Genomic DNA, 20504 nt, shown 5'->3' with positions numbered 1-20504 from the left:
GTCTATGCCTGGCTCAAAGGCAGCAGAAATGAAAAAGGTAGCAACATCAGAAAACGGCAGCGGCAACAGCAACAGCAGCAACAACAACAAACCGAGTGCCTTCCCCGATGATTAATTGACTTTCAAAATTGCTGAAATTTTTAATTTATTATACGCGCCAAAGTGATTAATCAGTAGGAAAAAATAAACAGCCGCGGAGTGAAGGGCTCCATGGTAAAGCCAGCCATCTTCGAGACTGAAAGTGGCCAGAAAAGAGGTAATAACCACAAAAACCAGCATTCGAGTGTCGCTACCAATCCTTTTCAGCCAGTCCATCGTCGTTTTGAGGTCTTTAATTGCCAACCGCATTTGCTGATGTTGCCGCTGCTGCTGCTGCGCTGCTGCTGCACTTCCTCCAACTGGGATTATGATTATGAAATGGTGTGGAAAAGTAGGTGAATGTTTTCGTTGTTAGAAAGTTAGATGATTCAATGGGGTATATATAGCCCTATGAACTTATAGACTGCCTGCTATATGGTCGGCATAATTGACAAATTAGGTTCACTTATAAAAAATACATTTCATAATTAGGCTTTCGCTGGCAGCGACTGCGCGATTGCAGCTGCAGCTGCTAATTTATGCAAGGACGAGGCTAAGGACAGTAGCCTGAAATGCCTTAAGTTGCCGTGGCCACTTATGAAAATTGGATTTTTACACTCCATTCTTGATGGAATGTTTATTGAGCTGTCATGTTGCTGGTGCTGTTGCGGCGGTGCAGGCAACAGGCTCAATAATTTAAATATCAAAATTGTTAGCAATTTGCACGCCCCGCCAGCAGCAGCAACATCAGCAGCTCCAGCAGCAGCAGCAGCAGCAGCAACTTGGCTAACAACGGCAACAATTGCTAATCAAATTAAGCAATTATCTTGTTACGAGCTGGAAAGAGGAAGACTTGAGCCGCATCAAGTGGCCCGATTGACCAACAAAAGGGAACTCAGAGGCTGGCCAGAATTCCTGGATCCATGGTTACACCGCATCATGGCTACATCGAGTGCATGGTGCTTTTCATCATTGCCAATCAAAATATATAAAAATAGCTCACACCTCGTCTTGGCCAAGACTGCGGCCTACAAGGCGTTGCATTGGGGCGGTGAGAAAGCAACTTGGCCGTAGCTACAACAAATGCAAAGTGCATATTGTGCGAGGGCATAAAGCCCGCAGAGTTTATAAAGTCATAATAATGCCAGGGAATACGCTTAAAATGCAATTTATCGCCAGCAACACGGTCCTGTGAGTATAAAAAAATTGATGACGACGACAGCAGCAGGAACACCAACACCACCAGCAACATCAAGTTGGCCAACCGACTGACAGCCATCAGCGTCAGTCATTTTAGTCAACTGGCCAGCGTCTGAAAGCCAAGTTCGTGCTAGAGCGGAGTGCACACCGTGACACGCTCCGATTCGGGCGAATTGGCCCGGCAATTTGGTAATGAAAATCAACCAAAATTCAAGTGATCTTACCGGGTTGCAAAACATCCAATCAGCACAGCACTCATCTCTAGGGCGAGGCATAAGCCAGCTTTCCTGCGGCGCTTTTAGCCATACGCCCAACCGAATATTGGCGGCATGTTGTTGCTGGTGTTGCTGCCTGGGAATGGCAACGCAAAAATTAAGACATTTTATAAATTGCGCGTTGTTTGCGGCCAAGAAGAAGGGGCAACCCTTAACGTGTTGCGCATTGCTTTGCGATTCGCCATGGCAACTGACCGAAACATTGGCCCATCAACATCGGCCACGGCCAACAGCAACGAGCCATTGCCATTGTCGTACGGCTCATCAGCAACATCATCATCTTGTGGCAGTTGGCCATCAAGGAGGCTTCATTTGATTGCCCAAAACCAAAAGGGAAATCTTACTCCAGTCGCCGCAATCTCCACACCTTCAAGTCGCTGGGTTTTTTCTGGGCTCTGTGCTAGGTGCAACACCACAGTGTTGCGAGCATCATTTTGCGAGCTATCTATGCTCTTTAGATTTAAAGAAAATTTAAAAATAGACTTTAAATATTTATTTGTTAAAATATGAAATGAACATTTTGTTAAATTTTTATTATTATCCTAACAAATTACCATATTAACTTTACATCTGCAGTTATTGAGAGGCGTATTTATTTTTGTAGTCTTTAAAAATTTTATTTATGACCGTAGTCATTGGCATTGTACCATAATGTACCACATTTTTAATTTAGCAATCGTAATGTGGTATGGTATCGTTGCAACATTTGCATGTTACCACATGTTTCCAATGTGTCAAATGCTTTGCAAGCCTTTACAATTGGCCACACCTCCCGACATTTTTTACTTTTTTTTTGTGTTTTTAATCCCTGGGCTTCGTTCTGACCGCTCAACAAAAATTGTGTTTACGATCATCTATTGAGATTTTCCGGCCCGATGCAGCTGCCACGCCCACTCAGCGCTATCACGCCCAAACGCCCGCCGTCATTGCAGTGTTGCAGTTGCAGTTGCCGTTTTGCGGTCGTTGTCTAACGCATGTCAATGAGGCAAGTTGTAGATAAAGCCGAAGCTGAAGCCAAAACTATAGCTCCTCCTTCCAGTCACAAGAAAAAAAAACTCCTTTTGGCGAATTTTCATTCCTCATCATACTGGGTGTGTTCTTCACTTATCTCGCACTCATATTTATGTTAATGTGTCTGTTCGCCAAAGATCAAAAGCAAAAGGCAGAGCGCTAACGGTTCTGTTTCTGGTTCGGGCCAAGTTCCTTCGTTGGCATCACAGTCTGTGGGACAAGTCCACAAGGAAAGTGTCTTGCTGGAAAATTTATGTTTCCTTTGTGTTGCCAATTTTTGTTTCTGTTTCCTGTTGCATGGTATTCCTTAGGGTTTAATTAATACACGTACTTCAGAGTTTAAGAAAAGAAATCAACCGGAAAATAGGTCAGACGTTGTGGGCTAAGGGGCGTGGTCCTGCGTTGGGCTAAAGTGCAAAGCGATTAGCCTCGAAAAGTTGGGTTTATGAAAGTTTAGTGATCGAAAGAGATATAACAATCGCATGCAGAGATGCTAAGCTATAAATATTGCCCAGTCAGGCCTGAATTCAATTTCAATTTCTTTTGGCCGCAGTGAGGCCATCTATCACCAGGCTCCTTCTGCGGAATCCAAAAGGTTCTCCAATTTCAGCCGCAACTAATCACACACAAATCTCGATTGCAGCTGCCACAAATATTGGCTACCACTGGTTACTACCACCGCTGCTGCAGAGCATGTACTCGCACTTAAATTTGATATTTTAATAAATTAAAGCGCATTGAAACTAATGCGCTGAGTACACCCGCCTGGCACCAAAGCTCTCGGAATGGATAGCCCGTCCAGGGAATCAAGAATCGGTAGCCGGGGAGTGAGATGCCTGCCAACTGATTGCGATTTGAAATATTCAATGGCCGCGCCGAACAACCAGGTAACAGGAACAAGCGACAAGAACTTCTGTTTTGGCCAGGAACAGGCGATGGAGATTCAAAATGATTCACTTGGAAAAATTTGAATATGTTTTTGGGCAATATCCCTAACATGATTGTATTTGGTACATTCGGTAACTCGAATGCCCGTTCAATTTTTTTAATGCAATAAAACATTTTATTTTGAATTATATATTTTTAAAGCCAAACATAAAACTTTGGATATATTTTAACCTTGCCTAGTACCGCAAATTTTATTCTAATTATTGTATCGTTTTTGTGAGTGTGTTGGTACTAGAGCATGGACTGGATTGCAGTTCGGCCCAAACGCATGATTGGCAGACCGGACCATTCTGACCAGGCCAAGTGTAATGAGCAGAGAGCTGGGCTGCTGTGGTGCTGTTGTGCTGCCCACCAGGCCAAGATGCGAGCTGGAATCTCCATCTACTGCTGCCTGGTTACTGGCCCGGCCCGAACTGTCTGCCAAACTGCCTACCTACCTACCTACCTACCTACCGGGGCGATCAGCGATAAGTTTGGGGACTGCTCATATACGAAATGGTTTTGAATTCTCTCGTCTAGTGTTTGATTCTTATTAAAAGATTGGCGAAAGCATCTTACAAGCGCATTGCAAATTGCAACTGTCGCTTACCCAATCCGGACTTCTACTTCTCCTACATATGTATGTTTGCTGCTCGCTCGGCCATGAGGAACCCAACCCAAATCACACTCACATCCCACAGGTGGGTTTTTTCCTATTTCTCAGATACTTTTTCGCTGCTGCCTCTGCATACAATTAGCCTACAACGTGGGGCAACAAAATGCGCTTGTAATTTATTTAAAAATCTTTCGTTTTCCCCAGCGCCGCCTCCTTGCCCCTCGTGCATTTGAATTGAAATTTCTGGTTTATGAACCATAAACTTAATCTGTGAAATAATCAGCAGAAGAGCAAACAAGGCAAGAGTCAAAGGCAGAAGAGCAGCAAGTCAAAGAAGGCTTGGCATCGGTGGAAAACGTAAAGGAAAAATCTGGTCGAAAGGAGTCTTTTTTTCTGGCACCGACGTAAATGTGAAAAGCAGCAAAAAGAAGCCAAAAATAAAGGAAACCGAAAACTGAAGACTGAAATGGAAGCCAATGGCAGGGCAAAGTGTTTTTCCGAGCCGAGGCCAATCTGCACTTTCGGTGTTGTGTTGCCAAACTGCTGACCTGCTGCTCAGCCAATTCAGGTGCAATTGCATCTTGGCCAACTCTCTGGGCCTTATCAAATTCCTGCCAAGTGCCACTTAAGATCCTTGCTCATGCTCCTCCCTGCTAAACTATTTATTTCTCCTAACAGTTTGCAAATTGCTTCTCATGTGGGTTGAACTTTTAATAACACGGCAGGAAGGCAGCCAGTCAAAGCGGAGAGAAATCTCAGCAATTTATATGGCTGTGAGTCGGTTCGGTTCGGTTTCAACTGCAACTTCAAGGCGGGTGCCCGTTTCATGAATGGATTCTCCTCGGTTCGCCTTGGTTTCTTCGGCTTTTCTAGGTTTTCTGGGTTTCCTCGGCTTTAGCTGGCAATGGCCCAAATTATGCGAAACAAATTCTCAACTGCAGAGCAAAAAAAATTCGAAGTAACTTTTTGATTTGATTTAAAAATACATAAAAAGAAGCATCATAAAACATTGTATTTTAATTCAACAAGCTCTATCAGAAGTATTTTTTTTTATATGCAAACATTATTTTTCTCTCTGCAGAAAACGCAATGCAATTACTTATCACAGTATGCTCCATAGCCAGACATGAGGTGACCATCGAGCGATGCTCGCCTGGCATCGAAATTACTTCACAGTTCTTGCCCGTGCCTATGAGTATGCAAATGTCTAGCATGCTGGACACGACTATTACCTGTCACATTGTCAGGTGATTGCGAAATTGTTGCGTTACGCCAGCGCCCAGGCGAAACCAACCGAAAGATCCCCGAATGGCCAAATGGTGAACTGCAAACTGAGAGCTGAAAACGCGGCTGAAAATTTGTGGGAAACATCAACTGCGGCTATGGGCGAGACTAAGTGCCCGGGCACTGGCAATGGGCACCCCATTGATGGCAGTTGGAAACGTGACTCGAACGTGACGTTTTGTGCAAACAGGAAGATGCCAACTGACAGCAGACGGCACAACTTGGCCAAAAGAGCAACAGTTGGCTTGGCTTTGGCTATGGCTGTGGCTGTGGCTGTGGCCCCGTCCAGAAGAGACAGAAGAGTTAATACAGTTCGGCGCGGAGTTGACTTGATTGCCGGCGACGTTGGTGGTGGTCAAGGCAGCCAAAGGAAACCGAAACCCATAGCTAAGCCCAAACTCAAACCCAAACCCCCGAACTCGAGCCCGAGCCCAAAGTCAGGCCAAGATCCGGGCCCAAAACGGTACTCACAAAATTACTTTAACTGCTCTGAAACGACTCTTGCCTTGACTTTGAATGCGTTGAACTTTTGTTTGCATAAACTTGGCCAACAGGCAGAGGCGGTTCCCTTTTGCCAGCCCCGCTGCTTTATCAGCACTCACATCATATTTACAATATGGAAATCATTTGCATTGTAATAATTTACAATTTCGCTGCGTAGGCCGATCAGTACTAAGTTGGCTGTAACGATCTGGATGTTAGCCCGCTTGGCCAACTGGCTTGGCCAACAAAGGCATGTAATTGATGAAAGCCCCCAATCGCTATTAATGTCATCGATAACATTTCGATTCTGTGTCGAGTGAGTGGCGGCGATCCAACCAAGTTTGTGGGGTCCCTGGGATGGATACCTATGTCTCGGTTCTGGACTTGGACTCTCTCCCCTGGCTTTTGGCCCAGGTCCAGGGTCCCAAGAAGAGTTACAAGCTCGTAAACGTCGACAACACAAATCAAAACATGTCACAAACAGTTGCTACGCCTCGAAAATTCCTGGAAAGTCCCAAACAAACGCTTGTAGGTCGCTTACTTCCTGGTGTAATTGCTGTCAGCCTTTCCCGCAGGAAGAGAATGAAAATGGAATTGAAAATGGTAATGGCAAAGGTAATGGAGATGGAGATGGAAATGAAAATATATATGGAAATGGAAATGGCTAATTTATGGGACTCGTCAAGGTAGATAGATTATAAATAATGCCGAAACATTTGGGCAGAAAGATACTTTCGAAAATGCATAATGCGGCATAGTGCCCATTGATAATTCCATGAAGTTTGTTAGTAAAAACAAACATGTTTGCTTTCTACCAAAACATAAAATTCTCTGGGTAAAAGTAAATGGAATTTCAACCAAATATTTTTTATTTAAATTAGCTGTCAAGGCTAAAATTCCTAGAATTTCTTGATTTAAGTTAATTACTTTTTGAAAGGCAATTCCGAACTATCAAGAATTATGTGAAATTTTTGTAAATTGCCTTTTTGCTTTTAAAAAAAATCTATGGAAAATGTACGCCAGGCCAATTCCCAACTCTGCAGAAAACACAAGGAACAACCAAAAAACAATTATCAGATGTCCTGGATTGGCTCATCCGCATCGCGATTTCGGCTGGGCAACGCCTTAAATCATTTTAAGCAAACACTTGGTACCAAATGGCCGCCCATTGTATAAACTGCAGAACGCCGGTTGGCTTATCAAAAGAAAGCTTATTAATAACTCATATACATAATGCAACCAGATTGGGCCGGGGGCCAGGTGAGGCCGGCCATAATCACTAAATCAAAACATCTCCGACATGAGAAATGTGGAAATTGAAAAACGTTTCAGCACCGAGTGCGCGAGTGGGTTCCGAGAAAAAACAGCTCCATTGAGAGGTGAACACAAATAACTCAGCGGCGAACCCAGGACCCCGAAGATCTGGAGTCCGAAAACCCAATGCCAAACCCAGAACTGGAAAAAAGCCAACTGAAAACGCCCAAAGCGCGATACTCAACACTTCGGACAAGTTCTTGACACCAATGGAGCGAACGGGCCAAAAGTCTGAATAAGGGAAAATATTTTTTATTGGCCATTTCAATTATCTTAATGCACTTTAATATGCCAGGCGAGTTGAAAACTTTTTTACCGTTTTACCAAGACGCCCAGTGAATATGTGTGTGTGTGTGTGTTTGTGATTATCAGCTAATAAGGCATCAATAAATTTTGGTAAGCAGCAGCAGCAACAGCAGCCGTGGCCCGAAAATGCCAGACTTGGCCAAGACGGCTCACGCAGCCTCACGGCTCTTGGCCAGATCGCCTCGAGATGATGCCGCAGATTGAGGCGGCCAGATTGCAATTAATTTGCAATAACTTTTGATAAATGCGCACCAGCGTTTTTGGGAGGGAAGTGGATTTAACGTCACACGATAACGAGTTGACGCGATTAACTGGTAGATATGTTGCCATATTCCATCCAGGCATTTGGGCCAGAACCACTCCCGTTGGCCCCGAGATACAGGCGAGCACTTAAGTGAAATCGAAGGTTCGCAATTCTTTATGGCTTCCCCGAAAATCCCAAATATTCCCGACGGTCATATCATTTTATTAACTTGCCATCAAACTTTATGCCGACCCGAGAGCTTGGATGAAAATGCCAAACGATCAGTGTTAAAGTCGCATGCGACAAATTTGCGACGAGACCGCAAAAGTCGCGGTCGCAGAATGCGGGGAAATATTTGAAAAATTTCATCAATGAGCGAAAAGTTAATAAAAAATAATTAATTTAAGCGAATTGGCCGGCACAGGGCGGGGCAGTTGAGTTGGCATCGGAATTGGCGCTGCAAGCGCATTTAAATTGAATAAAAGTTGCTGAAAGACGGCAACATTGCAACTGCAACTGCTATTTCGCCGCTGCCGTTATGCGCTTAACATCTTGGCATCCAATCAATTAGTTTTTATGCGCTTCCATTGCCAACTGCTGTTGGCTGGTCTGGGCCAAGCCTTCTTTCTCTTCGTCAGCCGTGTCAGCAACAAATTGGCGAAGGGACCGGGAACCCGGCGACAACTTGCAACCAGCACGGCCGCAACGGCAACTCGCAACTTGCAACTTGCAACAGAAATGGCAATGGCACTAGCAACTGCCACAAGCACGATGACAACGGTGCGGACATCTTGCAGCTGCATTAACACTGCCCGGGAAAAACGGAGAGATCATTTTCAACTGGTTATTAACAGATCGATATTGCTTATCTCTGGATGGGTTTTACTTTGAATACTTTGTCTTCTATCTTGAAAATTCACTAAAGCTTCTTCTAAGGAATATTTGATCAAGGCATGCCCGTTAAAACTCTACCTACATATATCATCCTGATAAGCCTCTATTGCTGCCAATTAAATGAAACTCTTTAACTAGCACATGCTCTGTATGTTATCTATCCACTTAACCCTTAATTTTTGAGTAGATAGTCAACACCTCATTGAACTTCATTTTATGGGGTTGTGTATGCCAAGCAATTTCGGTCAAACAAACAAAGGCAACGCAATCAGGGTGAACACTCTGCTGTAATTATTTCGATGGCTATGGCATGTAGGCCAGTGCAACCAGCAGTTTTTGCATCTGCTTAAATGCGATACTTTCCCAAAAACCAAAAGAAAAAGAAAAGATAAAAAAATATCGAATGCTAACTTAAGTTGTCGGCCCGGGTGAAATGTTATTCAAATGGCTTTCAAATGCCAACGAAATGTGCGCAGGCTTGCGGTTTCTGCGATTGACAAATCAATTTGGCGATGGCTTTTGGGGCTGGGATTTGGTTTTTTTTCTCTTAACTTCTTTTTTTTTTTTTTGTATGCAATCGAGAGACGGAAACCAACACCTGCTGCTGGCTGATGGCATTTCTTATTCTTTTTCGGCTGACCGAGAAATCCCCGCTAGCCGACACCTTCGAGTCGAGGCAGCCACGTCGATCAAAGCCATTCGAACACTTGGCAAATATATGCGCATTGCTAAGCAGTTGGCTAAGAGAGGGATAATCAAGGGGGGGGGGGGGGGTCTGATGCTGGGAGGGTGGGGTGGAGCATTGCAGGAGGGGGATGCAGAGGTGGCAAGGTAAATCGACGACAAGCTGGCGGCAGCTACGTCTGCATAAATGCATGAGGATGCCTCCAGCCGCATCTGCATTTCTGTGGCGGCTTAGCACCAACTGCCAATGGCTTTTGGCCAAGTCATTGCCGCCTGTTGTTGTTTGTTGCTGTGGCTGTTGCAGTTGCCATTGTTGCTGTTGTCCAAACACAACTGAAGTGCTAAAAACATTCCAATGTCAGGTATTAGCAATTTAAGTTAACCCGCTTCCCGCTCCGCAAGAATCGCCACTCAAGAGCAGGACTCCATGGATTTTCCGCCGGCTTCGCCCGACGAATCCACAAAGTGATCCCGAAGAAGAGGAACATTCTCCTTTGATTTTGATTGCCACAATGTAGCTGTCGATGTGGACGCAACAAATTAGACAGTTTGCTAATCTATGAAAGCATTTCAGCTCATAAATCATAAATGCCAATGGTATTCAAATTCTTGCAGAGACGGTTTCTTTTATGCATTTATTATGGAAAGTTAATAAGAATATCTATAGAAGAGCGAAAGTAAAGGAGTTAAGAAGACGGAATTTTACCACAGCTCGCGTTTAGTAAAAAAATCGTAATAATTTAAATGAATATCTAAATTTATTATTATATCAAAAAATATTACATTTCTTACAATATTTTATCTAGATATTACTAGCAAATATTACGGAAACGCTTTCAATTGTCGAGGGACCCGAAAAATGTGTCAAAAAAATGAGGCTCAAAAGGGCTTTTGGCCGAGGGGGAAAGGGTGGTCATGCTGGCTAGGGGGGCGTGGTCGGCTGGGCAATGCCCAAAGGCAACAGCAACTTTTGCCCGATTCTCTGTCTGGTTGTTTGTGTTAATTGAGTTGTTTGCAGCTTGTGTTGCTGTTGCGGCTTCATGTTGCTGCTGCTGTTGCTTGTTTCGTTGCACATTCGTTCCTCTGTTGCATTCATTCCGTTAAGATTTTTTTTTAAACACACGGCCAGTTGTTTTGCCGCCGTGATTTTTGTATTCTCCTGTTGTTCTATGTCGGCCCAAAGTCCCCGATTTCGCTCCCACTCCCGCTCCTCTGCGGACTGTTGGCAATTTTACAGCAATTAGTGCTGCTTGTGTACACTGTCAGTTATTCTTCTGCAGATTTTCAAGTCAAGTGAGTGTTTCGGCTTCGTATCCGTGGTGTTTTTCCGTATTTCTCTCGTTTTTCTATGCTTCAGCCTTGTCTCTTAATGTCGCGCGCATCAAGCGAAATGAGTCATGGGAGCTGCGCTTTATGTTGCATTATGTTGCTGCTGTTTCTGGTGTTGCTGTTGTTGCTGGTGTTGCTGCTGCTGCAGATGCTGCTGCTGCTGTTTCTGACTGGCTGACTAATATGCGAGACTCTGAAATTGAAAAGCAGACACTAAATTAAGAAGAACATAACTAACTCGTTCAGACATCGCACTAAGTATGCTCTTTTCCAGGTATTCACAAAAAAAGAAGAGTAAATTTGCTTACTTTTGATACGAATTGATAGATTAGGATATATTTTTTTTTACAAATTAAAGACCTACCTTTTAGGCGTCCCACCGGCTTGGTGGACTCAAACTTCTGGGCTCCCGATGGGCCAGGTATATTGGCAACGGAGTATCCTCCGGCAGGTTATCCCGATCCAATTTGTAATTTAAAAGTCGATCCATGGACAATTGATGATACTTCCGTTTTTCGGTCTCCAGTAACTGCTCGAGTTGCTCGATTCTGCTAACCATATCCGGATCCAAGGTATTGCGATAATTGGCCCTCCTGGAATTGGACGGATTCGACCCGCTCATTTCTACAAATTTTTATTGATATTATTCGGAAATAATGGGGAATGCCAAATATGTTTTGCCGGAAGTAATTGACGTCGCATACTATACGGAATAGACCTAGTTCTCAAAATCTCATTCGATAAAATAGTAAAAATTCTTAATTGATCTGCATTATAAAGTTTATAATTATTATTATTGTGTTTTGATATTTATTTAAAATCGTTGAACATTATGAGAATCCACGGTGTTCCTTTAAAGATTGCGATGCATATTTGGTAGAGTACAGACTCGAAACGCATGGCACTCGAACACGCCCAAGTAGAAAAATTGGTAAAGATTTGCCACAGACAAAAGCCAAAGCAAATATGCTCTGGGACCCACAGAGACCCCCAGCAATAAGCAAAAGCAAATACGTTTGCTGGTGCAGCCACAAAAAGCGTTTTGTGTCACAAAATATTTGAATGTAAAGTGCGACTCAGACTGAGAGCTCTGGGTTGTGTAGACTCGGTCTCGATTGCAGCTTTGGTTTGCTGTCTTTATTCCTGTCCCTGCTGCGATATTCGAGCTATATCTATACTATACTACACTATACGATACTATAGCCTAAGCTATAGCTGACGTGCGCCTGCGCGACCACGCCCCCCGCCGTCGCACCGCCCCTGCGACCGCTCGACTTGATCACTAATTGGTCACGACAGCAGCGGTCTATGATTTTTTTTTTTCAGCGATTTTTCAGCTCTTTGCTATGATTCCGTGTGGTTTTTGTTGGTTTTCTGTTGTTTTTTTTTGTTTTTCTTTTTTTTGGCTAAACGAAAAGTAAAATCCATTGAATTTGGCAAGAGGCCGTTGCGATTTCGTTTGGCCAGCTAGCTACAAACAGACTGGAAACCTTCAATTTTGGTAGCTTTTCCAGTGCTCGCAGACAGGCAGCAATACCACCTACCTTCTGGCCAAGTCCCCACCAGTTGGGGCATTAAAGTTTAGAGTCGCAATTGATTTTAGTCGTCAGTTTTATGGGCTTTTGATTTTTCTTCATTGTAGCTCGTGGTTTTTTGCTTTGCCGCATCTGTGGCGCAAACGTTAAACAATTCGCTTCGTTTGACTAAATTTATTCGATGTTTTATTATTGAATATAATTTTAAATGGTTTTTTAATCATTTTTTGATGTTTGCCCAAATGGCGTGCTATTATTCAAGAGACCGAACATTAAGTAGAATTTCTGCTTTTAGTTGTGCAACATGCAATAAATTACCATCCGATTGAAAAACATGTTGGAATAAATATTTGATGACCTTACTTTTATACCTGACGACGGTGCAATTAAAATGAATGCAAAACTTAAAACGACTCTCTGATGTTTTCTTAGGCCGGTGAAAATGTTGCACAAATTATATTTTTATTTCGTTTCAAATTTTACTCCCACACTAAAATCCATTCGCTTGTTATTTATGGTTCCTCTTTAGTGACTGGGATAACAACAATACAAATTTTGGCAATCGCCGCAGGAAGGCGACCGAACGACAGCGTCATTCATCACATGAAATTTACTTAATGAAATTAATAAATAAATTATGATATAAATCTTGAACAGTCGCCGAATCGCAGCCGAAACGGTGTCCGTGTTGCAGCAGCAACATTTTTATTAAAAGCTCTAAATTATTGGCAGTTGCATGCGATGCCGACAAACGAGCCTGGTCAGCTGCTGCAGTTGTTGCAGTTGCAGCAGTTGTTGCAGTGCCTGTTGCAGCTAACCCGCAACAGCAGGCACACATTAACGAGCAAATGTCAATTTCCAGGCAATCTTTTTGCAATTTCTGGCTCTTTTAGTTAATAATTTTTGGCCGCACCGCCGGAGTTGCCGGCAAATCGATGTGCAGAAGCAAAACAACAACAACGTCGCGTCGCCTTTCGTAATGTGCCGCGAAATATTTGCGGCTAGTAAAATTAAGTTAATAATTCTTTTTTTGCGATTTTTGGAGTTTTTAATTGGCCGACGGCGAAATGGAAGGGGTCGAGCATACTCTACCATAAATAAGGGTACTTAAAAGCACATTTATATAAAGTACAATTTATGAGCTAAAAACTCTTGATTATGGTGTTGCTCTTATAAAATTATGATCATTAGGATATATGATTATATGCATACTAAAGAGTATTTTCACTTCTTTAATCAGCTTTTTGGAGCTTTTATTCCCAGTTGTCTTGGTCACTTGATAAATTTCTGAACTCGCCGACAAATATTTTTCTGTTTTCCTGATCGGTTTTTCATTGCTTTTCTTTTTTTTTGGTTTTTACAGCGCCACGTAAATGTGTCAAATATTGACAATTTATATGAAATCGACATAGGTGCCTTGGCCACAAAAAGAAAAACAACGAAAACTCCGAACAAAAACTGATTTTGGCGACTGGCAAGAAATATGAGTTAAATGCGTTTTTTGGGTCGTTGCAATAATTTTTCTATGCCTCTTTTTTTTTTGTATCCCCCTTCAATGCATTTGCAGTTTTGATTGCTGTTGTTAGTTTGGTGTTGCTGCCAATTGTTGTTCTTGGTGTTGCAGTTGCAGTTGCAGTGGCCATTGCCTGTGGTTGCTGTAAACAGGAGATTGTTATTTGCAACCCGCTGTGCGTACGCCGCAAACTGGACAACTTAATTTGGCTAAAGTCGCTTGTTAGTGTTGCCGCGGTCTGGCTGGCCATTGTTGGTGTTGCTGGCGTTGCTGGTGTCGCAGTTTGCGGTCCACGCTCACCACATCATATCACATCTGATCCAAGTGCGGAATGCCAATTGAGGCACCGAGATGAATATGAAGATGAAGCAACCGCAGCTTCTTCCTCTTGGCTTTTTTTGGTTTTTGCTGGTCAATGGAGCTATCGAAATGGCGGGCCAGCAGCAAGTGAGACTAGTTTCCCGCATATCGAATGCAGTTGCCACAGTCACAATTAGAGGAACACGAAATTAGAATGCAAAAGCAGGTTCCCATTTTAGATCACCTTTCCCACATATCTGTGAAAAAACGGAGATGCTGAGAACTTTAACGGTAATTTATGTATAACTATTTAATCGGCCTGCAATTCATATTCGTTATGGTATTAATTAAAGAAGAAAATGGGATAAGCACGCTTTCGAAAAGTCATGGGAAAAGTCTTTTATTAAAAACATACATACATTTAAATTCATTTCAAATAATATCTATAAAGAGATTCGTAATAATCCCAAGCACTCTTTACCATTTCTATTGCCAAAACTGTTATCATGTGGGTCATATTTCTTTCGCAGCCTACCACTTTAATTGCTCACGTCATTGATTAATTTGTTGACTGGCCCGGCTTAATAATCGCCACACGGCGGCGGTAAAAACAATGCCGCCCGGGGAAAACAAAATCCCCGGCTGCACTGCAGCGATATATGCAGCAACAATTGCAATTGCGGCAGCAACATGAAAGTTGTCGCGTCACAGGCAACAAACGACATTTATCATGTTAACCTTTGGAGTGCATTTGTCTAGACGTCTTCAACGAGGGTTGATGTGGATGTTGATGTTGATGTTGTTCTTCTTACTGTTGCCGTTGCTGTTGTGGTGGCAAAATGCGGAAGAAAAAAGCAGCGGTTTAGGCACCGCAGGCGCAAAAAGGAATCATAATAATTTGTAATAAATTAACGCCTGTGCAGCCAGTGACAAACGTGGCAACAACATCGGCGGCAACACCTAGGCATTTTGGCCTAGGAAGGATTAAAACACGCCCAGTCTCTGCAGCACTCGTCATCTTCATTAAGTCAAGGCGCGTCGTCCTCGAGTGCAAAGTCAACCAGACAGCACATATGGCATATGGTACGGGTATATGGCACACAACACCACCGCCATTCATTCCTCTCCACACCGATGCCCTCCATTTTGGCCATGTTGCCATAACCCTTTTGTCTAATTTCACGCTGTCGTTCCTCATCAAAGACTGACGCGCGTCCCCGGCGAGTAATTCATCATTTCGCGTGACGTACTCCGGAGTCCACGTCCTCGTCCCCATCGTCAGAGTCCCTGATTCTCCATCAGCAGCAGCAGCAGCAGCAACAGCAGCAGCAGGCACATAAATTCTCAAGTGCCAAATGCATTTTTTATATCGCCATTTGCCGGCGAGAGCGCCTTGCCTTTGACTTGGCCTTAACTCCTGTTGGCGTGACACAATCGACAAGTCGAAAGCAGGCAGCGCAGTTGCAGTTGCAGTGCTTGATGTTGCTGCTGATGTTGCTGTTGCTGTTGCTGTTGGTGTTGCTCTTGTGCTGCTGCTGTCCCCATCGTTAGCTGCTAATTATTCAAATTAATTGTTTCGCCCCAAAGACACGCGCACGCGCACCTCAAACGCCAATCAACTGAAGACAGTTGGCAGAGGGGAGAAAATGGGAATGGAAAGCTGGGGGAAAACTTACAGTTGACAAGTGCAATGTTTGTGGGACTTAAGCAAGACAAATTATTGCATTTGTCGTTTCCTAATGGACAAGGAAACATCAATGGAAATTTATATATAAAACTAATAGGCAGATGTTTAGTACTTCACAATGCAAATCCTATAGTCTGGAATCCTATAGACAAGTCAAATTGTGCCACAAAATCTCCTTCCAGGAAAAAAAACTCCAATTAACCGACTACCCAACATTTCTAATTGAGTTATTAAAGTTGACATGCACTGGCTCCGATTTTTTTCAGTCCGAACTGAAATCGGCCCAACTCCTTTCGAGTTGCCAACTTTTTGCTGTTCTACATGATTCCGTTGTCAGGCAAACAAATAGAAATGGCAATTCGAATGCAAAGTTTAATTTTTTTTTTTTTTGCACAGGGAGTTACAATTTAGGTCGCCATGGGCTGGCAGCCTTGTCCATTGCCTGTCACTTCTGGGATTTGCTAAGGCTGAGAAAAAGAGGCGTTAACTCTGGGAGGGCGTAACACTTATGATTCGATTGGGACAGAAAAGCGGAAAAGTGTTGCAAAAAACAGGAATTAGAATTTATTTCATTGTTGCACGATATCCATTTGAACGGAAGGCTTGACCAGGTGAATTCAAAACCCTAAAATCTCAATATAATGGAATTTTATTTTATCTTTATTTACTTTTTCCACTTTAAAATCGAAGAACTCGCAGAAACCCGTTTTGAATTGAGTTGTATTTTGCATTCCATCGACCATCAATTCCTGATAAAGAAAACATGACAAACGAACGAATGCAAAACAACTCCATTTATAATTTTTGTTTCATTTTGTGGTTTATGAACCCGAATCGAAACTATTTCATTTAAATTTAAATGGCTTGTGAGTGCCCTTCAAAATATGTTTCTTATTTTTTTCCAAAATATAATACTTGTTAGAAGACATTTTGGATAGTAATATCTAGTAAGAAAATATCTTCGACCAAATTTAAATGTATTATATTAAAATTCAGACAGTTATATGCCAGTTAAGCTCCCTTGATTGTAGGGTATCGCAAAGTAAACTGGAAACGTTGGGCACATTTTTCTTCATTCCCGGCCAAGATTAGCATCGATTTCTGGCTACTGTGGTGGTTGTTGCTTATGATTGCCAGGCGAATCTCTTGCAGATGCTGTTGTTTGTTGTCAAAAGCGGTTATTTTGGTCTTAAATGGTTTGGGAATCGCAGAACCGAAATGAAATTGGCCAGCAAAGCGCAGGAAAAGAGCCCTAACCAAAATTGTTGGACTCGGCCAAAAACGTTCGAAGATTATGACGACTTCTTGAGCGAGCAAACGGGATGGGAGTGAAAAGCGGTAAGCGGTAAGCGAAAAAAAAAAACAAAACAGCGAAAACGTTTTTGGGGATAAATGTTAAACGAATGTTTATGCAAATTAGAAGCGATCGCCGCTTCTGTTTGATGTCCTTCGCTCGAAAGCAGAAAGAGTTGTTGTTGCTGAGCTGAAGGGGCAAAGCCTCGATTCCGCCAACGATGACGATGATGAGATCAAAAACGTCCCCCTTCTCCGCCAGAAAGCGTTGCCAAAGCGATTTCGGGCAACACTGGTAGCCGGCAGTTGGTAAGAGATTAAAGCCGGATACCAGAAAACTGGCTCCAGAGACCCGCAAACGGTAGCTGCAATTTGGCATAACATTTGGGCCAGCAGTTGGCCAACAAAATCAAAAGCCAGCTAAAAGGTAAGCCAACAACGGTTAAGGAAATGACTGGGATTGGGGAGACATTTGTTTTGCCTCTGGGACATTCGGCAAACAAATTGTTATGGCAACAAAAAGGACTGAGAGAAGTGACTGATTGAGCGAAAGCCGAAACCTTGTAATTTCGTTAATTACGCCACCAGATATTGGCATTGCATTACAATTAAGTATCCGTTCATTAGAACGCCATATAGACAACGCAAAAATAGCAGCCAATCAGCACTTGAGACCACTTGAGAGCCACGTTTTATCTGCGCCGCCATTATTAGCCAAATTGAACCTTAAAATGTCACAAAGGCATTAAGCGAACCGATCCAGAGATCCCACAGAGTGCCGCCTTCGGAAAGTTGACTGCAGCTGAAGAAGAGCCCAAAGGCGCACTGCGAGAAAAAGTAACCAATTTGCATGAATTAAAGTAAAAATTACAATATTAGTAGTGACAGAATAAGTAGAGTAAATAGGTAAATAAAGAAGTAGACAAAATTCAAAAGAATCTGCATTGGTTTTTAAGAATGACAGAATATTACTCAACCAGTTCAAACTCTTCAGTACTTCACCTATTTTTTTGGAGTGCATTGGCTTTGGCCAGTGTCGATGCCAGGCCACTCTTAAGGCCAGATAATTTGCGACCATTCCACATTGATGGCATATCGATGATGAGATGATGGCGCTGATACCACCTTTCCAGTGCATCCCGCTCCCAGCAAGAGTGTGCGAGTCGAGCTGGCATGCAAATATTGTCACAGCAACGACCCCGACAAGAAGCCCAAATGCAATTGGCAACAAGTCGGAGAGCCACGACAGCGGTCCGGCCTGTCCAGATCGTGTAGATAGTTAAGATCGCTTATCGGCCTGAATTATGGCAGAGTTAAAAGCCTGCCACAGTAACTTCACCCTGGCAGCGCTCTCCTTTTTAGTTTCTCGTTTTTACTTTTGATGTGTGTCGATTGCGTGCCGGCTATAAATGAAATTTGTTATGCATTCAGTTTTGTCAGCGACCTTGAGTCGCGTCGCTCCGATCTAATTAGTATAACCAGCTGGTCGAAATGCAATCCGACGATTTCTCGACTTTCAATCGAGCCGCTCCCGTCGAGAATCCATTGGATGGATGCGATGGAGGCTGTGGAGATAGGCCAGTAACTTTCGATTTCGATTTCACCTGCTCGCTGGCAGTCCGAAGTATATGCTCTGCTGGCGATTCAATTAAAGCCAGCAAATGTCGAAATGTTATCGAAGTCGACAAACAAAGTTTTTCAGCAACTCCGGCTCAATTGGCCATTGCAAAATTGAAACTGCAAACTGTTTTCGTTTTTTTCGATACTCAGTACTCAGAGGTGGGTGAGGGTATATGGGGATTAGTACTTGACTCATTTCTGCATCATATCAATAAATATTACGTATACGCCTCGTGTTTTCGTGTTTAAATACTTGGTAATCTCATGGAATAGTGAAATATGTCTTGAGCTCAAACTGTTATCGTAGTTTTGACACCTTAAATGATATTAAAATGTTTAAAGTATTCATTTTTTATGTGTCATGAATCTTTTTAATACAAAACACTCAAGTGCCACGTTTTAATACTTATATTTTTAAATATCTCTTAGAGAGTACACTGCAGCCTAAAATCTTGTCAATACCTATCATCTATATATTTTTGCCCCTATCTTTTAGCCTGCCCCATGCCGCGTTCGAATTGAATGTCGTGGCTAAAAGTGAAGTTGGTCTAGGCTCTGGCTGCTTTTTATTGTTACTGCGGTTTGCTGGTTGCTGGCTCTAATATGACATATACTAATAACAACGCCATGGCTCCGAGTTCGGTTCGCCAGTAAGGGCCAGCCATTCACTTGCGAAGTCACCGGGCCCAGCTATTCGGGCCAAGTCGAGTGCATTGGTGAAAAGTCATAAGGCAGAAAGGTAGAAAACCGCAGCGGGCAAACAAACAAAAACTAAAAGTAAAACAAAAAAACGGTTTGTTTTGGTTCAAGTTGTCGTTAATGGCATGGAAAAATGTCAGGCAGAAAAAGGTTTGCCAAAACGATTCATTTTTTTGCTCGGTGTGTGGGTTATGAGTTATGTGTGTGGTGAACTAAGCGACATTTTGTTAAATGATTCACCGAAAGAACAAATATAATTGAATTACATTTTCTTGAGTCAGTGGAGCGCGAGTGATATGCTCGGGGAAATCAATATTAACAGGGAAAATGCTGAAATAATTTCATTTTGAAATGTGTCAATTTTAATTGACATTCGAATGCTATTTCCATGAACAAATAACACTCACTGTGTTAATTAAAATTCCCACCTCATATTGTCAGATGTTTTTCTTTCTCAGTGGAATTGAGATCATAATTGTACTACGGATGCCCGTCTCTCATCTGCAGCTCATTATAAACGCCTAACTAGCGATGACCTCGCATTAATTTTATTATCCCTAAATACATTGCAAGTCTTTCAGGTGTGTGTGAAGGCCTCTAATGGGACATTAAAGCCAAAAGCCCCCAACATAAGCGCATCGAGGCGACTATAAAAAATCGACAACAACCGCCGAACGACGACGGCAGCCTCTAAAGTCGCCAGTTGGGGGAAAAAAAACAAGTGCCCATAAAATATAATAAAAGGAAGTGCTTAAAACTTGCACCAACAACAACTGAGGGGGGTTTGCCGGAGGGGGGTAGAACTGCAAGTACATTCGCTTAGATGAGACTGGCATCTGGAAGGGGAGGGTTGGGGGGTTTTAGCCATGATGGCAGGACAGGACTCCTTTTGCATAGTTGGTGTCTAAATTTATTACCCGCGATCTAACACGATTTCTCGCACTTGTACCTACAATAATCATTATATGCAAACACACACACACAAACACACACTCGCACACTCACTTGAGCATGGGCCAAAAGAAAATTACATGCGCCAAAGCTTTTTGCATATTTGGCATGCAAGAAAAACAAAACTGAAAACGTAACAAGTGCAGCGGCTCAGCATGGGAAACTGGTCTGGTCTTCCACGGAATGAGATGAAGGAACAGGCACAGTAGAGCTTACTTAAAGCGAACCACCTACTGGAACGCACACTAACCAGCCAAGTAA

General features: G+C 42.8%; 1 protein-coding gene across 1 annotated transcript; it reads right to left on the bottom strand.

The window, feature by feature from the left end:
• Positions 1–10058: 10058 nt before the first annotated feature.
• Positions 10059–11307, bottom strand: CG43168 (uncharacterized protein). Its single transcript, NM_001259717.2, has 2 exons — positions 11010–11307; positions 10059–10838 (listed from the first exon to the last, which is right to left on the bottom strand). Exon 1 carries the CDS (start codon positions 11265–11267, stop codon positions 11013–11015), a length of 255 nt encoding a protein of 84 aa, NP_001246646.1. The 5' UTR covers positions 11268–11307; the 3' UTR covers positions 10059–10838; positions 11010–11012.
• Between the last annotated feature and the right edge of the window lie 9197 nt (positions 11308–20504).

The sequence above is a fragment of the Drosophila melanogaster genome, chromosome 3L (assembly GCF_000001215.4).
Source record: "Drosophila melanogaster chromosome 3L".
Taxonomy (NCBI): Eukaryota; Metazoa; Arthropoda; class Insecta; order Diptera; family Drosophilidae; genus Drosophila; species Drosophila melanogaster.
This window is presented reverse-complemented; position numbering and strand designations above follow the sequence as displayed.

Coding starts and splice junctions, on each gene's coding strand:
- CG43168 (NM_001259717.2), bottom strand. CDS start 11,267: ATGAGCGGGTCGAATCCGTCCAATTCCAGGAGGGCCAATTATCGCAAT.